The 20,753-nt window shown below is 37.5% G+C and overlaps 1 protein-coding gene across 1 annotated transcript in view; it reads left to right on the top strand.

Moving 5' to 3' along the window:
* THSD7A (thrombospondin type 1 domain containing 7A) overlaps window positions 1–20,753 on the top strand; it is a 284,830-nt gene that overhangs the window by 223,641 nt on the left and 40,436 nt on the right. The window contains exons 12-15 of the mRNA XM_052639078.1: window positions 1,103–1,297; window positions 2,731–2,994; window positions 18,183–18,361; window positions 20,615–20,620. Coding sequence (XP_052495038.1) covers window positions 1,103–1,297; window positions 2,731–2,994; window positions 18,183–18,361; window positions 20,615–20,620 — 644 coding nt within the window. The remainder of the gene's footprint in view (window positions 1–1,102; window positions 1,298–2,730; window positions 2,995–18,182; window positions 18,362–20,614; window positions 20,621–20,753) is intronic.

The raw sequence follows: 20,753 nt of genomic DNA, 5'->3' as shown, positions 1-20,753 counted from the left end.
CTCCTTCCCCCCTCCCACTCCATCCCACCCCTCTAGGTTGCCACAGAGCACCAGGTTGAGCTCCCTGTGTTATACAGCAACTTCCCATTAACTATCTGTTTTACATGTGGTAATACATATATTTCAGTGCTACTACCTCAATTCATCCCACCCTTGTCTTCATTTTAAGCTCATGGTTGTTATTTGTGCATGTGAAGAACTTGTACACAGAGGGAAGTAGGGAAGGACTTTGAAACTGCCCTCTCCCATTAATCATTAATCACTTCAAAGCCATCACAAGAAGCTTTCAATGTAATTTTAAAAAGAAACATGCTTCTTTTATGCAAATGGAGCTCTGTGACAAGTTTCATAAGCATTCTCCCCCACCCAAAACTTCCAAAGATTTTACTGCCACTAAGACCTTTCTAGGGGCTTCCCAGGTGGCACAGTGGTAAAGAATCTGCCTGCTAATGCAGGAGACGTGGGTTGGATCCCTGGCTCGGGACTATCCCCTGGAGTAGGAAATGGCAACCCACTCCAGTATTCTTGCCTGGAAATTTCCATGCGCAGCAGAGCCTGTCTCTGTTTTCTCTTTTAAATAATTCATTTCTAAATATAATCCACATGTGACTTAATATCTTTGAAAGTGAAAGTATTAGTTGCTCAATTATGTCCAACTCTTTGCAGTCCCATGGACTATAGCCCGCCAGGTTCCTTTGTCCTTGAAATCCTCCAGGCAAAAATCTTGGAATGGATACCCTTCTCCAGGAGATCTTCCTGACCCAGGGATAGAACCCAGGCCTCCCGCATTGCAGGCAGATTCTTTACCATCTGAACCACCAGGGAAGCCCTAAAATCCTTAATAACATCTAATAAAACCTGCTGTGTGTGTGTGTTTGCTTCTGTTGTGTCTGACAGATATCTGGTATTTTTAAAATGCTATAGGATCAATTTAACGACCACTGTGATTACTAGAAACACTCCTACCAGATTTCTGCTGCAAATAAAAAGTCAGAAGAGGATTTCTCCACCTAAGTAAAACAATGTTAGGTTAATTCCTGATTAAGGGTAATTACAGACATTCAGATTCATGATAAATAATAGCCCTTTGCTTTTCCTTTAGCCATTACTTGTCGAAAGCAAGATGGAGGCCAGGCTGGCATCCATGAATGCCTCCGGTATGCAGGCCCTGTGCCAGCCCTCACCCAAGCCTGCCAGATGCCTTGCCAAGATGACTGTCAGCTCACCAGCTGGTCCAGGTTTTCTTCATGCAATGGAGACTGCGGCGCAGTTAGGACCAGAAAGCGTGCTATCGTTGGTAAGAATAATTGGGATGCCAAAGCCAACACTTGCCAAGGCAGAAAAACATAATAAAAAGTCAGAACAAGATAGTTCTGACAATGTATTTGGAAAATGCACGGATATGCCTTATTCTCTCTGTCGTAACACTTAATGTGGTAGTGGAGTCAGAACTGTATTTTAACATAAGGTGGCGTGAAAGATGCATTGTGTACTTTTAGTAGAAAAAGTAGCCTTGAAAATTGAACTCTGCCTAAATGATCTGCGCTAGATTACTTTTTGTTTTAAACATGTACCTTTGTTGAATTACCAATAGACTGTGAGGTGCTTAGAAAAGTTTTTTAGGAACCCAGGGAGAGGTTGTGACTTGATTTTCTTAAGTCATCCTCCTTGTCACAACCTCAGATTATCCTTCATCATCTAGAAGAAAAATACGACATTAATTCTGTTTCTGAAAGCTTTATTTTTAAAAGGTAGTCACAGTGGCAAAAAGCATAATGAGCAGAAACAGGAGCCGTCATGCTGAACTAAACTCTGATGCATTCAAAAATTCTCAATGGCCAAAGAAACCTAAAAATATTCATGCTAGTAGAGTATTCAGAATTTGAAGCGGTAAAATAGACCAGCTGTCATAATGAAGACTTTTGAAAACTGTATAAGGCAGCTTATGAAAGTTAAATATATATATGACATATGTAACTAGTTATGTACAATATAATTAATATATATGACATAAATATATGTAATCTAATTAAAATAATGGTTTTATTCAGGCACATATTACTATTATACTTAAGTTTTTATCTTACAAGGGAATTTATTTAGGTTTACACACAAACTATTTCTGATATTTTTATTTAATATTAAACATTTTCATTTTTACTATCATTATTCCCTACATTAATCATCAAGTATGTCAAAATGATTGTTCTTCAGAACTATTGAAAGATGTGAAATCACAATCAGAAAAGTAAATGTGGAAGTCTCATTTTCTGAATTATAACCCCTTATATAACTATACCATCTATTTGGACTTAACAGAAAGTTAGTTACTATGTGGACCCGTGCAGTGACTGTCTCTCTCTTCATGTCATATTTTTGCACAGATTATAAAGGAGATATTTATGCAGTTACCTCAGACTCCCCAATCAGTGAAAGCACGTGATCATCTGAGAGGATTTTAATCCTTTTGAGGAGTGTAAAATTCAGCACAACAGTTAGTGCCTTATTCAAAATGGGCTATTTTTAATTGAGAACAAAAAGAAAATTTTCACTATGCAAAGCACCCAATATAACAAAAACCTACATAAATAGCACTGCGGAGGAAGAAAGTGGCATTTATTTATAGGCTACAGTTGAATACAGTTAAAAATAAAGAAAGGAAGATAGGAAAGGAAAAAAACGGACACTTGGTATTAATAACGGTATTTTCCAACTTAATTTTCTCCACAGGAAAAAGTAAGAAGAAGGAAAAATGTAAAAATTCTCATCTGTACCCCCTGATTGAGACGCAGTACTGTCCCTGTGACAAGTATAACGCACAGCCTGTGGGAAACTGGTCCGACTGCATTTTGCCCGAGGGGAAGGCGGAAGTGTTGCTGGGAATGAAGGTCCAAGGAGATATCAAGGAATGTGGTCAAGGATATCGCTACCAGGCGATGGCGTGCTATGACCAGAATGGCAGGCTGGTGGAGACGTCCAGGTGCAACAGCCACGGTAGTCCAGTTTTTCCTCACTGTTGTACATTTGTTATCTTTGGGGTTGAAACACACCTGTTTCAGGATGGAGAGAAATGAAAGTTTACCGAAGTGAGTTCTACACTGAACAGCAGGGGCACCACCACACTGTATGTCTATCATTTACATATGACAGGACATTCAGTGGCACTTGTCTCATTGTCCAGAAGTTGGCAACCAAGTCCCAAAGCTGGTGACAGGGAAGCCTTGCTGTGCAGTGCTTAGTCATTCCGTCCTGTCTAACTCTTTGTGACCATATGGACTGCAACCCGCCAGGCTCCTCTGTCCATGAGATTCTCCAGGCAAGAATACTGGAGTGGGTTGCCATGCCCTCCTGCAAGGGATGTTGCTACCCCAGGGATTGAACCCAGGTCCCCCGCATTGCAGGCAGATTCTTTACCAACTGAGCCACCAGGGAGCCTTACATGTAGGCAAATGGTGCCAGAGACCTCCTCTGAGGCTGAGTAGGCTTGACAATCCCCAGCAAGTCTGGGTACAGAGAGTGGGGAGGAGTAGAGAAGATGTGAATATAATTTGAGAATAAAGTTTTGAACTAGACAGACTTTTAAGAACTGAACTGGCAAGATTCGTGATGTGCCTAAGGTACATTCAGTGGCAGAGGAGAAAGATTGAAAGCCATAATTTGTGAGAACTTGAGCATCTCTTGTTTATTCGTCATTAAGTAGAGACTGGCCCGAACAAACAAAACCAGAAAAAGGTACGTAGAGTTAGGAAACTTTTGTTTTCCAAGGAAACAAAAAGTATATCAAAAAAAGAAGCTAAGATACTGTGTTAATGAGTTGCCAAAAGTTTGTAAAGAGTGGTTTTGACCTAAGTATGTAGTGAACTCTTTGGTTCTACATCATAATATAGTCAGCTTTAAGCAATATTTCTTCATTCTTTTAATGTATCTGTCATTTTATTATGGAATGAGATGTTTCCTATGGGTCAGCCTGAATCACGGATGTCACTTGAGGATGTCACGAATGTCACAAAATATTGTCTGTACCAGTATTTGCACACATTGGACAGTGATCTTCCTCCGTTCATGGAGGTGACTTGAGAAAGATGAATTAAACTACTAGGAGAGAGGTACATGGTAGTTACCCTCCAACCTTGCTGCAATAACTTCTGCCGTTGGAACAGAACTCCTCCAGTTTTATTATATAGTTCAGAAGACAACATGAACTAATAGGATCATCTCACATATATAAACCATTATGGGGTATCATGGTGACACACTTATGGAATCTCTTAATTCTGTCCCCAAAATGAGGTTTCCAAAAACCCTGACTTTTTTTTACCTTATCTAATAATTACTGTTATATCAAAGTCTAGTAATAGGAGCCCCCATTATAAGACTCCATTATGTTGAAGCTCTGGATATAAGAATTTTGTATATGTACATTTCTAAATTTAAGGTTATTCTATGCATTTAGAACAATATTAAGTTTAGTATGCCTTAAAAAGCTTCGGTAAGAGCAATTGCTTTTTTATTCTCTGTATCAAATAATATTTTTGTTGTTCGGTCGCTAAGTCAGTGTATCCGACTCTGCGACCCCATCAACTGCAGCACACCAGGCTCCTCTGTCCTCCACTATCTCCCAGACTTTGCTCAAGTTCCTTGAGTCAGTGATGCTATCTAACCATCTCATCCTGTGCCACTCCCTTCTCTTTTAGCCTTCAATCTTTCCCAGTATCCGTCTTTTCCAAAGAGTCAGCTTTTTGCATCATGTGGGCAAAGTATTGAATCTTCAGCATTAGTACTTCCAGTGAATATTCAGGACTGATTTCCTTTAGGATTGACTGGTTTGATATCCTTTTTGTCCAAGGGACTCTCAAGAGTCTTATCCAGCACCACTGTTCAAAAGCATTAATTCTTCGGCACTCAGCCTTCTTTATGGCCCAACTCTAAGAGTTGTACATGACTACTAGAAAAACCGTAGCTTTGACTATACAGATCTTTGTTGGCAAAGTGATGTCTCTGCTTTTGAATATGCTGTCTAGGTTTGTCATAGCTTTCCTTCCAAAGAGCATGCGTCTTTTCATATCATGGCTGCAATCACTGTCTGCAGTGATTTTGGAGCTCAAGAAAATAAAATCTATCACTGCTTCCACATTTTCCCCTTCTATTTGCCATGGAGTGATGGGACCAGAGGCCATGATGTTAGTTTTTTGAATGTTGAGTTTCCAAGCCAGCTTTTTCACTCTCTTCTTTTTACCCTCATCAAGAGGGTCTTTAGTTCCTTTTCACTTTCTACCGTTAGAGTGGTATCATCTGCATATCTAAGATTGTTGATATTTCTCCTGGCCATCTTGATTCCAGCTTGTGCTTCATCCAGCCCGGCATTTCACGTGGTGTACTCTTCGTAAGTTAAATAACATAGGTGCCATAAATAGCAGGAAAAATGTAAACGCACCTGCCATTCTGAGGTGGTATGATGATAATGTAGAAGATCCATAGTGAGTCATTAAAACGTAAAACTGAAGATCACTTAAAAATGTTTCTCCTGACTTGTAGCATGTAAGTGTTTGCTCACATTTTAAATTGTTACTCGTAGTGAATCACCAAGATAATCATTTGTTTTTAATATAGCCTGTAAGCTTTCAGAATGACTCTCATCTGTTCTCTCTTTTACCCTGATCTGCTAATTATATGCATGAGTGCTTCAGTAAATTACTTAACAGCCAATCTTATTTTTAGAAAAAAAAAAAGAAAAAGGAAACTTTAAAAATATCTTGTGACTCTCATGAAAATGTTTCAGTTCAGTTCAGTCACTCAGTCATGTCCGACTCTTTGTGACCCCATGGACTCCAGCACACCAGGCTTCCCTGTCCATCACCAACTCCCGGAGCTTGCTCAAACTCATGTTCATGGAGTCAGTGATGCCATCCAACCATCTCATCCTCTGTCATCCTCTTCTCCTCCTGCCTTCAATCTTTCCCAGCATCAGGGTCTTTTCCAGCGAGTCAGCTCTTCGCATCAGGAGGCCAAAGTATTGAAGTTTCAGCTTCAGCATCAGTCCTTCCAATGAATATTCAGGACTGATTTCCTCTAGGATTGACTGCTTTGACCTCCTTGCAGTCCAAGGGACTCTCAAGAGTCTTCTCCAAAAAAAATGTCTGATCCCTTGAAAAAAGTCTAACTACAGAAAAAACTGAAATTGACCAAAAGCGGTAGACTTCCTGCCTAAGCACTGTCGATTCGAAGCATGAAGAATTCAGTTCTGTATTTTAAAAGAAGAGCATATCTAGGAAAAAGGTGGGTCCCTGGAAGCACTGAAGTTCATGGAAATTGTGAAAGGATCAAAGATCTTCGAGTGAACTGTTCCAATTTAGTTCTTTGTGTCTATCCAGCATCACTCCTTTCTCAGTAAATCTGATTTATGATGCATATCCAGTGGGATATTTTAGTGTTTACTAACAGTTTTACTCAAAGTCTGAGGAAATTGACTCTCTATTGCCTGATTTCTTTGGAATTACTACTGATGTTCTGTCAATCCTGATAGTGGAATGCTATCACTTTGGTACTCTATCCTAGGCGTTCTCTAAATTGCAGTTTCTATGACCCCTGCCTTTGCTCAGCCAAATCAGCTTTCCAGATGTATGGTGGAAATGAGATTTTAAAGTGGCTTTCAAGAAAAGTCTCTTACAGCTTTCAGTTTAAACATAAAATTGATCCCCAAGTGTGTGCAGTGCAAAGACACTAATCCCCTATCCTGTTCAATAGTGGCCTTATGGCATTTCTGTTTAATCTGTGTTATCCATCTGTGGGTCATATTATCAGTTATTATACTGATAAACAGTTTGACTGTCATCAGTTTAAGTATATTACTTTAGGTCATTTCCCATGTGGTTACCTTTTTTTTTTTTTTAATATCTGTAAGTCAAGGCACAATTCTGTCTGGAATTTCTCACAGTGATAGACTCTGTACTGAAAAGCAACACCAATACTCCAAAAATCAGATCTTTAAGTATACCTGTGAGCCAAATAAATGTTCACCCTTCCTGATACATGGTATTAAATATAGTTCCCATGCAAATGTTAATATATGAATAGATTTTTGGCTATTATCTCTTCTGACCTCATAATACAAACTACATATATTTACTTTTGCTATGAAATCTTGGACAGTGTCACTATTGGCAACAGACTGTAAATCACTCAAAAACCGAATTACACATTTTCTCCTCACTGCTGGAATCCTCTAAGACCTTGATTGTTGTTCTTCTCTAACCCGTGTCCAACTCTTTGCCCCCATGGACTGCAGCACGCCAGGCTTTCCTGTCCTTCACTATCTCCCAGAGTTTACGAAAACTCATGTCCATTGATTCAGTGATGCCATCCAACCATTTCATTCTCTGTTGCCTCCTTCTCCTCCTGCCCTCAGTATTTCCCAGCATCAGGGTCTGTTCCAAAGAACTTGATTGGTTTACTAGAAATTGATTGTCTATGCACATAGTACTAGATTGGTTTACTAGAAATTGATTGTCTATGCACATAGTACTAGGTACTTCTCCAGTTAATCACTCTTAAAATTTCACATAACAAGAGGTAGAACTTCTGGAATTATGATATCATTTAACCTCTATATTTTGAAGAATCATAGAGGTAACCTAGCAAGGTACATGTATACAAGATTCTTATTGAAATGTGACAGATTTTATTATGCTATCCCTCAACCCAACCCAGATCACCCAAAACCCCTTTTTCTGCTCAACATTTTGTATTTCAAAAGCATCTATCACTCTATAACATGCCATGTAATTTATTTATTATATTTTTATCTATGTTGTATCTCCTGTACAAAAATGTAGATTGACGAAGTTATCTTTGACTACTCTATTCACTCATGTATCCCAAGCACTAGAACAGTAGGTGCTCAGTAAGTGTTTGTAGAATGAATGAATGAGTGAAGAGTTGGAGAGAATTTTTATTGCTGTGTTTGATCTACAGTCAGGCTTGGACACTTTTTTCAAACAGTGTCCTTCCCCCTGTGTCACAGTTCTGGGATATAATCAAACAGATCACTGAGAACTAAGATCTTTGGAATAAACATATACATGCCACAAACTTTCTGTATGCTCTTCATCAAGTATGCGTGCTTTTCTCTGCCTACTAAATTGTAGGTAGGTTCAGAATCGCCTGATTTGTACAATACCAGATTTGGACAACAGCTTATCACTTGGTTTATATGAGCAAACTGTGACAACTTGCTTTTTCCCAGCCTATGTTTACAGCTTCAGTTGGGAATATTGAATTTTTATTTAATTCTCTTTGTGTCCACTCAACTTCCCTTGAGAAAATAAGGAATAACATTTCTATTAGATTTATCTCAAAACAACACTTTCAAGGTGAATGAGATAAATTGTAAAAGTGCCAGATACTTAAGTCTTGAGCTCTTTGAATTATGTAATTTCTTCCAGACGCTTCTCTTCAATCTTTACTCTCAGCATATTTGTCTTTGATGTTCCTCATATCGAGTTTAAGCCACAATGCACCATCAACAGATATTCTAAAATTGAACTCATTTTTATTTGTGATGTTTTATCATCTGTTAATGTCAAAGAAGCAGAAAAGCCTGTCTCATGGGACTGTTTTTCTTGAGCCCATGCTGTTATGTATACATAGGTCTCCTATCACCTAAAAGTAATTTTATATATTGCTGTTCATACCTCGCAAATACTTACCAGCTTGGACAGACTCTGAGGAAACTTGAGAATCAGCTTTTAGGTTAAGTTGTGTGTGCACTCAGTTGCTTCATTCATGTCTGACTCTTTACAACCCCGTGGACTGTAGCCTACCAGGCTCCACTGTCCATGGTTAAATTACTTGTTATCAAATGTTTTCCTAAAGGGCCAAAAGCAAATATTTCAGGATCTGCAGGCCAAAAGGTATCTCTAACCACTAGCCAATTCTGCAGTTATAGCATGAAAGCAGCCAGAGACAAGATGTGAGTGAACTGCACAGGTATGTTCCAATAAAACTTTATTTACAAAAATAGGCTGTCAGCCTAGGCTATCATTTGCCAACTGGGATTTGAACCCTTCTTACTCAGACCAGCAGCATAGACATTCCAGAAAAGCCACTGGAAATTCAGCCCACATTGCAGAGCTGCTGAGTCAGAATCTGCACTCTTGACAAGATGGCAGGGAGGTGGGGGTGTGCAGAGGGTGTCAAAATAATCAACACCTAATGGATGATAGTTCACTTGCTTACCAGTTGTGGGGAGGAGCACAAACATTAGGAAGTTTTTAAAATCTGTAAATATGGATCTTTATAAAGTCAATGCCTATTTAGGTATAATTTTGAAAACAGAATGAGTTCTGTGGGATCTTCTGTGAAAGGATATTGGCAAGTTAACGATTGCCCTGAGGATGAGGAAAGTCTTTTTTTGGCTCAGACAGGGAAATAGGAGAGAGCTCTGTGTTTATTTACTGCTCTATTCATAAACAGAGTATGGTATTGTGTTAAAGTGTTGTGTGTGCTTTTGACTTTGTGCACTCAGTGTTCAAAATCCAGTGACTAAATTCTAGGACTTTATACTGCCTTTTGACCATCATGCTGGCATTCAGATAGCTGTACTACTTGCTCCAGGACACATTACACTCTTTTAATTATTTCAGTCTTTTAACTAGAGTTGCTATTGAATTGTTCAGCATAGTTTGTCTAATGTCTCAGTGGTATTAGATTAGTTTCCCTTTAACATTAATTCTAACATATAATGATTTATATTGATTCTTTCATGCTTTCTCTCTTTGCCTAGCATGTTTATGAATGGTATCACAGAGAACCTTCTGGACAGTAATTAATGGCTTTAGCAGTTAATTTTGGAAGCATCAGTGGGGTTCAGAGTATGCCCATTAAAATTTGATATTTTGCAAAACCCTTTCTGGCACCCACAGTCAGTCTTACAGGTTGCTCCATAGGGGGTTTGTACTGCAATACTAATTGTTTTAATAAAAAGAAAGCTCTGCAAACTTTACAAGTGAAACAAAGGCTTTTTAGTAAGATATTTTCATTTTATAATGATGGCTCACCCTATGGCAACATTTAATATTATTGCATAATAACCTAAATGATCTCCATCTTTATTTCACCAGTTTTCTGTAGTTAAGATGTGGATGATTTGAAAACAGGTATCATGTTTGAATGATCGTCCCTCGATGTTATAAGGAACTGTAAATGCTGGATGCTGCCTTATCAGTCAGAAATTCTTGTATACATGCCACCAAGTGTGGGGTTTTTTTTCCTATTAGAATTTATGCGAACAAAAAAAAAGACCATCAACAAAACTTAGAAAAGGAATGCATCCTAAGTGTATTTCTTGTACAAGTGCCCAACTGAAATTTTTTAAATTCAGAGAGTACTCAATTTACAAGTAAATTTTAGATCAAGAACATGTACTTTTAAGACATTGTAGAGCTCTGAGTACATCTGAGAAAATTAATTATGGATATGAAGAAAGTAGATTCTGAAATAACCTACATGACCACTGAACCATAATATACCTGGAATGTTTTCCTTTTTGTAATGAAATTCTATAGAAGATGATATAGGTTTAACATTAAAGGTTAATTAGAAACAAAATGGAGTGAGAAATTATTCCTTTTTGTAGTAGATGCCTGTATTTGAGGAAGAGCATGTTTCATTAAACCAGGAAAAAAGGCAATTTTTTAACTTTTAATTTTTTAAATGAGCTGAAATGGCATGCTGATTTCTCTAAGAAACTTTTTCAGTTGGTAGTATTTTTCTAACGTCTTAATTCATTTTAAAATGTAACCCTTTCATTTGATAACACAGGTAAAGCTAGTGTTGCTTTTACAGTCATCTTTCACAATTGGGATCTTTTTCCCTTCAAATGTAAAAAGACAGGCAGAGAGTGGGAGACTTTTCCTGAGGTAGAAGATGCAAGTTTAAAGAACCAGGGAAATGAAGAAGGGGCTACTGTGGATATGTGGGCACAAAAAGAAACCAGGTGCCTAGGGTGGAGTATAAATAAAGTGTGGGTACCAGCATTATTTCCTAACAGGCTCCCTGAAGGAGGACCGTAAAGGTTGAGGGTGACTTTCCTTGGCAGTTTCCCTGCAGCTACCATTCATGCTGTATGAGATGGGAATACTTCTGGTGTTATCCCTTAGTTCTGTGTGCTCCATGTCACAGAGACCTCAACTTAACTAGTACTTATAAGGTTTTAAGCTGGGCTCCATGGAGCCCCTCAGGCCAGGCTGTCAAACATAGCCTCCAGGATACTCCATACATGTACTGGGCTTTCTACCTTTTAGGAACAGAGTGTTTCACTGCTTAAAATAAAATTTAACTACCAAGGACAATTCATTATTTGCAACAGCAGCAGAGAAAAATCTATTTACCTTTGTCTTTATCAACAATATCTGCTATTATGTTTTATTCCACATCCTTTCTTTTGGGCTCTGACCCTTCCCCCTCCCTAATGCCTTAGAGGAAAGATAACACTGAGTGAGTGAGGGAAAGTCACTCAGCCGTGTCGACTCTTTGAGACAACCGCATAGTCTATACAGCCCATGGAATTCTCCAGGCCAGAATACTGGAGTGGGTAGCCTTTGCTTCTCCAGGGGATCTTCCCAGCCCAGGGATTAAACCCAGGTCTGCCGCATTGCAGGCTAATTCTTTACCAGCTGAGCCACAAGGGATGCCCTAAGATAACACTAACTTAAGGGAAATGATTAGGTGTGGTAATCTTGCTAATAACAATGATAATTTGATTGATAAAACCACAAAGTTGTTCATTACTCATGTTGTGTTATGTTGTTGTTGAGGGTGTTGTAGTTGTTCAGTCACTAAGTCTTGTCCGACTTTTTTGCTACCCCAGGGACTATAACCTTCCAGGCTCCTGTCTGTGGGAGAATACTGGAGTGGGCTGCCAGTTTCTCCTCCAGGGGATCTTCCCGACCCAGGAATGGAACCAGCGTCTCCTGCATCACAGGCAGCTTCTTTACCACTGAGCCGCCAGGGAAGCCTATTGTATTATAAGGTTTAATAATTCTTAGAGATACTAACTGACCCTCATATAGAATCCTGTTATATTAATGCCCTGCAAGGCCAAAGTAACTGTAATACCCATAAGTTGAATATAGTCTAATACCCTTTAGTTGAGTGTGTTCTCATTTCAGAACTCCCCCTGTAGCTCAGTGGGTAAAGAATCCGTCTGCAATGCAGGTGACACAGGAAACTAAAGTTCGATCCCTGGTCTTTTTCTACTTCAAAGCATCATCACAATGGTTATTTAGTGAGCAAGGCTTATACATAGGAATTTTTTGGTAAATGCATGAAGAATTAAACATAAACCATATGGTTTATATTAGACATAAACCATATCAATGGGCTCAAAGAGTAACCTGAGAGCACTCCAACCTATTTGTGGGCATTTTAAAGTTAAATTTAAAAGGAACATCTTCACTTGCATTTACTCTCCAGTGTTTAGCCATTTTTTCATTGTTACATTGAAAGCCAGTTTAGCCCTGACAAGAAATTGTAGTTAATCTGAATAAACACACAATGGTCATTTAAAATAGTCATTAAAAAAATATTCAAGAAGTTTATCTGCGTAACTGTTCCCTCTCTCTTTGCCATAAGTCTCACCTTTACTTCTTTAAAACTTTAAAGTATAAACTAAGAAGAAATTTTCTTAAGTTTAGGGGTTTTGTTTTTGTTTGTTAGCTTTTGCATTTTTTCCCTTATCTAGAAATGGACATAAAAAGGTCTAATTAAACGCTAAAATTCTGTACAGCTCAAAACATGAATCCAGTTTGCATTATAATTACAACCTCTCGGAATGGTCTGTTTCTCACTGGTCCAGTGAGATGCTGTAGGAAGAAGTTAAGAAGCATATAATGCAGTGTGTGAGTCATTCGCCTAGAGATGCACAGTTCATGTTAGCAAAGAAACGACACATAAAAAAAAGAAAGCCCAGGGTAAAAAGACCTGTTTAACCTAGTTTAATGCAACAATTTTCCAACTTGCTTGACCATGTAATTTATAAAAAATCATGTTTAACAATTATTGGGATCTTCCCAACCCAGGACTCAAACCCGGGTCTCCCACGCTGCAGGCAGATTCTTTACTGTCTGAGCCACCAGGGATGCCAAGAATCCAACAAACTAATGTATAAAGATCATCCTTTGGAAATACTTCATGTCATTGTGTGATTCTTGTTGACTACAAGAACAGTGCCCTGAAGGATCCAGTTAAAAATAAATCACTCTACTGTTTCAAAGTGAATTTGTTTCCTATTACTTCATAATCTGAACACTCTATCAAATATGTTTATATTGCTGACAAAGCCCTATTTCCAAAATGGGTTCTTAGAACTTTTTCTAATTTTTCATATAATATTAGTTAAAATTATAAATGTTAGATTTGGGGAGAAAAAGTCCATAAATGCCTTCATGTATGTAATTATTCTCAAAGTTTTTATTTTGGTTGAATAAGTAAACTTTGGACATGGGCTCTTGCATAAATAAGTTTATTTCCTTTTTAAATAAAATTTACATCTGAAAGTAGAATTCATTTCTGTCACTAACTACCTGGACTTGGGCTAAACTTCACAGGTTAAGGGTTCAGTCCTCTGCAAGACTGCTCTCGCTTCAGACATGAGCTGTGCATGTTCGGGGATCCCAGGTGAGCCTTGCTTCTGACCAACTGGCCACAGATTTAGGGGTCCCCACTACTCCCTCAGGTTCATTAATTCACTGGGATGATTCAGAGAACTCGGAAAGCACCATACTTACAATTAGAGTTTTATTATAGCAAAAGGATAAAGGCTGGGAGGGTCCCAAACACAGGGCATCCATGCTGTCGCCCTGTGGAACCAGGAGACATCACCGTCTTAGCCCATGGATGCCCTTTACCAGCCTGAGCTTTTGTGTCCAGTTTGCTAGTGGGGAAGGAGTTATTATGTAGGCATTATTAGTTGAATCATTGACCACAGAGTTAAACTCAATCTCCTCTCCCCAGAGGTTGGGAGGATATCAAGAGGCTGAAAGCCCCAAGCTTTTTAAACACATGGTTGGTCTTGGTGGTATAGTCATCCCCCTTCTTTAGACATCTTCGCATCAACTCACATGTAGTCTAAGAGGCCCACCATGAATAACAAAGATACTCCTGTCACTCAGGAAATTTCAGAGCTTAGAAGCTGTCTGCCAGGAATCAGGGAAACAGAACAGCCAAAGTCTTCATTATACAGCAGCGTTATAGAGTTTGCTATTAGAAATGGCCTTGATCGTGAACTACATAGGTATACTGCCTGAATCTGAATGCTCCTAGTCATTGGGTAAGCTATCAGTATTGGAAGAGCAACAGCTACAAAATCTGACAGCAATTAAAACTAATGTTGAAATTTTCTGAGAAAGTCTCTAAGTACCTAGTAGATATGAAGAGATATGAATTCACATGTATATGAAACAAAAATATAAAAATAAAAATAACTGTTTATTGCAGTTACATAAACTTACCTGAATACTTCATTATGAACATTTTAATTGCCCAGGGTTGATTCATAACCTTTCATACACTGAATATAAGAATTTTATAGGTAGAACGGTTGATTATAGGAGTTTGGATATCTACATGGTAGTTTAGTTTCCCCAGCTTTTCAAGTTATCTGTTCTTAATATATAATTACAAAAGAATATTATATTCATTTTGAAACTTCTTTACAGTGACCTTTTTCAGTATTTTCAAATCCATAAGGACCATAGTAGATAAACTTCTAGCTAAATGTTCTCGTTTGCAATTGCAGTCATGTGCATATAACACACATTTAAGCAGGATAGATTTTTCAGGTCACTTTTGAGATTAATCTAGATGTTTCCAATGGAGTGCCACCAGAATTCATTCACACAGCTGTAAATCAGAACCAACCAATACGTTCCACGTGCTTTCAAAATGAATTCTTTAATCTATCAACAGTACACCTTTCAACAGCACAATGTCATAATTGGGAAAGTTGTTGAAAGCTACTTTATCTGCACATTCATAATTCAAATGAATGAGGTGACTGGATGTATCTCAAAGGTCCTCTGGTTGCCACTCAAAGCCTGCTAATTCTGTATTCATTTCAACCTGAAAGCAGCCATCAGAACAGATATAGATAGAAAAACTACAATCAAAATTCAGGAGTTTGATTTTTTCATGTGTCATATTCTGTGTTGAGCTACCAAGTTTTAACACCCTCATTGTGAAGTCATTTATTTATTCCAGCATTCTCGGGAACCATAAATTGCTTCAAGATGCCAGCAGTTTATTTAGCCTTAAAACGCTTCAGATGTTTCTGTCTTTCTATCCCCCATGATCGTTCGGTGTTAATTGCCCTCAAAAATGATGCTAGTGGAGAAGGCAGGGGAATGCTTATCTGGCAGTTCACTAGTAGCATTAAGGATTTTAATTGTACGAGATAAACATGACAGGCAATTATTGAATGTTGTTACACATTAGAAAATTAAAATGGAATGCTAAGCATTATACTCTTTCGCAGTTGTGTCTTTATCTTAGTGCCTAATTTGTATCTTTCAGCAATTTAATAGATTGAGTTTTATTGGAGAGACGTTTTCTGGAATACTGTATTGGAAGATCAAACATAAAAATTTTATATCTGCTTACTTAATAATACAATGTGAATCAAACTGAAGTCAGACATGACACATTTCACCAATGCCGTTGTACTTCAGCAGATAAAAATGGAAAGAATTTCCATTTATCTGTTACTCTGAAGTAGTGACATAAAAATCATGTGAGTCTACTGTCAGTTATAATTACTGAATGACAAAGGTTAGAGGTTTGTTTTTGCAGTTATTTTATCTTTTGCAAGCCAGGAAAGGGGGCGGTAGTGGTAAAGAATCTGCTTGCCAGTGCAGATGACATAAGAGATGCAGGTTTGATCCCTGGGTCAGGAAAATCCCCTGGAGGAGGGCATGGCAACCCACTCCAGTATTCTTGCCTGGAGAATCCCATGGACAGAGAATCCTGGCAGGCTGCAGTTCATAGGGTTGCAAAAAGTCAGATACAACTTAGCACGCACACACGCACAAGGTAGGAAATGAAATTCTAGAAATATTTCAATAATTTATTATATATGAAATACTAGTGTTCTTTTACTAAAGCAGTTTTGATAATATTTGGAAATAGTTGGGTTTTGTTAATTAATTGTCTTTTATAAACATTAAATAATTTGGTTACTGATGACGTGGATTTGTAAGTGACTTTAGACATTTTTAGCTTAACTCAAAATGAATTATATACCTCAATATAAGAACTAAAACTATAAAACGCTTGGGAAAAAATGGGTGTTTTTGACCTTTATGACCTTGGATTAGATAATTGTTTCCTAGATAGGATATCAAAGCACAGCAATAAAAATAGATAAATTGGACTTCATTATCATTTAAACTTTTGTTCTTCAAAGGACACTAAAACAAAAGAGACATAATAAACGATTTTGACAAATGTATAAAGTGGAGCACTCATATCCTGCTGGTGGTGTCGTCAAATGGTACAGTCACTTTGGAAAACAGTTTGGCATTTCAGTAAAAAGTTAAATAAAGAATTATCATATGATCAGGTAATTCCATTCCTAGATACATACCCAAGGGAACTGAAAGCTCATGTGTACAGAAACTTGTACACAAATATTCCTAGCATTACTTGTAATGCACAAAACATGAAAACAACTAAAATATCCATCAATTGATGAAAGGATTGAAAAATATGATATGTCCATACAATGGAATACTATTTAGTTACAAAAAGGAATGCGGTACTAACAAATGTCACAACATAGAAGAATCCTGAAAACACTGCAGTAAGTAAAAGAAGCCGATCATAAAACATAATGTTTGATTTCATTTTATAAAATGTTCAGAATAGGTGTATTCTTAGAGATACAGACGAGATTAGTGGTTGCTTGACTGCGGGAGGGGAAAATGGGAAATGGCTGCTAATAGGTAGAGCAGTGCTAATGAAAGTGTTCTAAGAGCAGATGGCGGTGATGGTTGCATAAAGACCAAAACATGAGCTGACCTTTATGATATATAAATGATGTCTCAATAAAATTTTTAAAAGTCTACCTAGAGTTCTTCAGAGAAACTGTTTACATTATAGTCATTTCCAAAATGGGCTCTTTGGCGTTGATGTAAAATGGTGAGAGCAGAGCGCTCTCTTGCTTCTAGAACAACCGCTCTCACCGGCAGAGTGCGACAGAAGGTAACATCTGACTCTTGACCAGGGGAATTTTGCTTTTTCCACTTATTTGTCTTGAGAAAAATAGGGATAAATTGATAACTGCAAAATGCCAAGTTGGTACTAAGGGAATGGTTAAGGAAAATGCTCCCATTTCTCAGGACAAATCTGTAGACTCTTAAATTAATTGACTGTGTGATTTGATGGAATGAGTGCTAGACTAGACTCAGATCCTAGCCTCATCTCTGACTGTGTGACCGACCTTGGCCTTTTCAGTTATCTCTCTGTACTTGTGTTCTTATCTGTCCAGTAGAGCATCAGCACATGCCCGCTACATTTATGCTATTTTCAAGAGAATCAAATGAATACGGTATGTGAAGGTGCTTTGAAATTGACAGCACTCTAATAATACGAGGCATTCTTTATTTAAAATCCTTCATTTTTCTTCATCAGACTTGATTTTCAGTGAAAGCGAAACATAAGGTGCTAAGTTAAGTGGTTCCTTTTGAATATTGCTTCAGAGGGTCTGGCTTTCTTCTTGAGGAAGAATGTTGCATGGACTCAGACACTTGAACTTATATGACATTAGCAGATAGGATTTTATAGAAAACTGTTATGATTTTTTTAATGTATTATTCTGGCAGCATGAGAATGACATGGCAGCAGACAGGTTATTGTCAATTAAACATGAGCTGTCAGAAAGTCAGAAATGTTGAAATATGGTGAGCATGAATCCTAAGCAGATCATGTGGCAGCTGCTTAGCTGTTATTTTAACAGAGTCGCTGTGTTATGTGTCATTTTCCTGCAGGATTTAGTCTGAGTCCCTAATGACAGAGACACCTCTACATTTGCATGTTGCTGCCAAGTCCTTCTAAACGGGCTGGAACGGTGGGTGGTAATAGCCGAGTGACATGCGGGGGAGACGGCGCTTGTCTCATTTTTGTCCGCTCAGGTTACATTGAAGAGGCCTGCATCATCCCCTGCCCCTCAGACTGCAAGCTTAGTGAGTGGTCCAACTGGTCGCGCTGCAGCAAGTCCTGTGGGAGCGGTGTGAAGGTTCGCTCTAAATGGCTGCGTGAAAAACCCTACAATGGAGGGAGGCCATGCCCCAAACTGGACCATGTCAACCAGGTATCTTCTGCTCTTGGGAATTTTGTAAAATACTTCTTAGATGCACATTGATTCCTTTTTTTTTTAATCCAAAATAGAGAATAAATAATAACCCCTGAACAAGATATTTGACCCACTTTATCTTTACAATGCTTGAGTAAATTATTAAAATTACAAGTCAGATGGATGATCTCTGTATTCTCAAGAGATTTAATATACTATATGTGTATATATGTGCATATTAATATAATGGAAATAAAAAATGAAATCTACCTTTGAAATACTGTCAAGGTATTTGATCTGTTGTTATACAATAATTTGAGTGTTGGGAGCAAGAGTGTCTTATCTGATAAATCCATTAGACTCAGAAAAAAAAATCTCAATTGCCAACCATACAAATTAAAATCAAGGAAGGTATGTAGGGTGTGGGTCAAAAATTGGGAAATATATTCTGTTGATATGAAATGTGATAAGATGAAAGAGATACGAAGATGGTGTCAAAGTAACTCTTTGTTATCTACCAATTTGGTGATTGGCCTTTTCAGTATTATTTGGAACTTTCTTTGGCTTTGAATACACACTTTGTTAGCAGCTATTCATAGTTATCACTTGTGTTCCATTGGAAATAAAGAGTGAAATATCTAATAGGGGGAATTGTTTAATATAAGATTGCTAGTTTAATATAACATAAGATTCATCAGACAGTTATTGCCATGTTTGGCCTACATGAGGATTAACAAAGAGTGAATTTCACACTAGATATGAAGATAATGTACGTGGATATTAAGATGTATGTTTAAGTCACAAAAGGACAAAGTTATATGTATGAACCAAATTTAAATATGTAGGTATGCTTCATACACACATAGATTGTCTAATTTTAATCTTCAAATACACTGCTCGCCCATATGCATTTGCCTTCCCAAAATAACCTTTGTTCATCACAATAAAATTATAGAGAAATAAAAATAACTTTTGATTAAAGCAATTAAGGGGCCAGGAAAGTGGAGAATTAAATTGCATAGAAAGTCTTCTAAAAGAATGTTGATTTTTCCCAAGTAAAATTGCTAAACTTGCCTTTAAAAAATGCAACTAAAGGTGACTAATATACTGCACTGCTGCCACCTACTGGTAGTCGAGTGTCTCTACCCCAGTAACGATTTCTAAAGAAGAAAATGCATGATCCTGATGCACTTGTCTGAAATGCAGAATGTAATGTTTGTAATACAAAAGAATATTTTTCTAGAAGTTTTGAAGTATTGAATTTCCAGTAGTGAACTTAAATTTCAATAATTTTTATTCATGTTTTGAATAAATTCTACACATTTTCTTACCTGCAGTGTGTATGTGCACAGCCAGACAGAATTTAAGTTTTGTTTGCCTCAGCGTCTTTTATGTAGTGCATTTAGAAAAGCTCAAAATGGCTTTCTTTGCCAAGTTGTCTTTGCTACTAAAACTTTTACCTAAGCCACTTCTGTGTCACTCAGAAAATCTAAAGCAGAGCATGATATATGAGTATTTGTTACCAGACTACTGGTGGTATATTGAGACATGTACAATGGAAAAATCAAAACTGAAACGAAATAATAGATTTCTGAATCTTTGAGCATAAATGTTCTACATTAAAAGTAGAAACTTCTAAGGATTCATTTGTTAGTAAAATGTAAGAAAAGTAAAGAATATGCAAAGGTTTGTGTAACTGAAAATTGGGGGAGCGTTGGTATAAATTTGTGAAAACTATAAGTTGTATAGATTTTTACTGCAGCCATACATTCCTCAATAAGTAACCTGTGGTAGTTTGCCTTGAAAATGGTTTCTGAGGTTCCATTTTCCATTTGAGGAAGCAAATACTCATTTCCTCAGAAATATGGGTAAATGAATTGATTAAGATCAATCAGTCTATAAATAGCCCACTCACAGTTTGGTCCACCAGATATTTGCAGTCATATATTAATTCCCCATGATACGTATTTTGAGGTCTACTCAGTTTTCTAAAATTTCTTCATCCTGCCTTTCAGATCCTTTCCTGGACAGTGCTGTTTGCAATTCGTTTGTGTATCTTAATTTTAAATAATAATAAGGAGGTGGCTTTTCTATTTCAAGGTCTAGAATAAATATTCAAGTCATTTACCAAAAAAAAAAAAAAAAACCCCACCTTTTTTATATGGATAATACTTGAAACTTAGAACGTGAGATCTTCTTGCCAAATATACCAACGTTTTAACCTGTCTCTGTTTCTTCCCTTTGCTTCATTCCTGGTGAACCCTGCTCCAGGCCCAGGTAAGAACTGCTAAACCTCATGGTTCATGACAGACTGCTGTTGGTTTCCATTTTACTCCTGGCATCAGAGAAATGACTTCTTTTTATCTTTCACACAAACGAAGTCATATTTTTTATGAAACTTATCTTCTGC

Source organism: Budorcas taxicolor, chromosome 4 (genome assembly GCF_023091745.1).
Source record: "Budorcas taxicolor isolate Tak-1 chromosome 4, Takin1.1, whole genome shotgun sequence".
NCBI classification, from domain to species: Eukaryota; Metazoa; Chordata; class Mammalia; order Artiodactyla; family Bovidae; genus Budorcas; species Budorcas taxicolor.
Note: the sequence above shows the minus strand (reverse complement) of the source record. Positions and strands in the feature narration are given on the sequence as shown.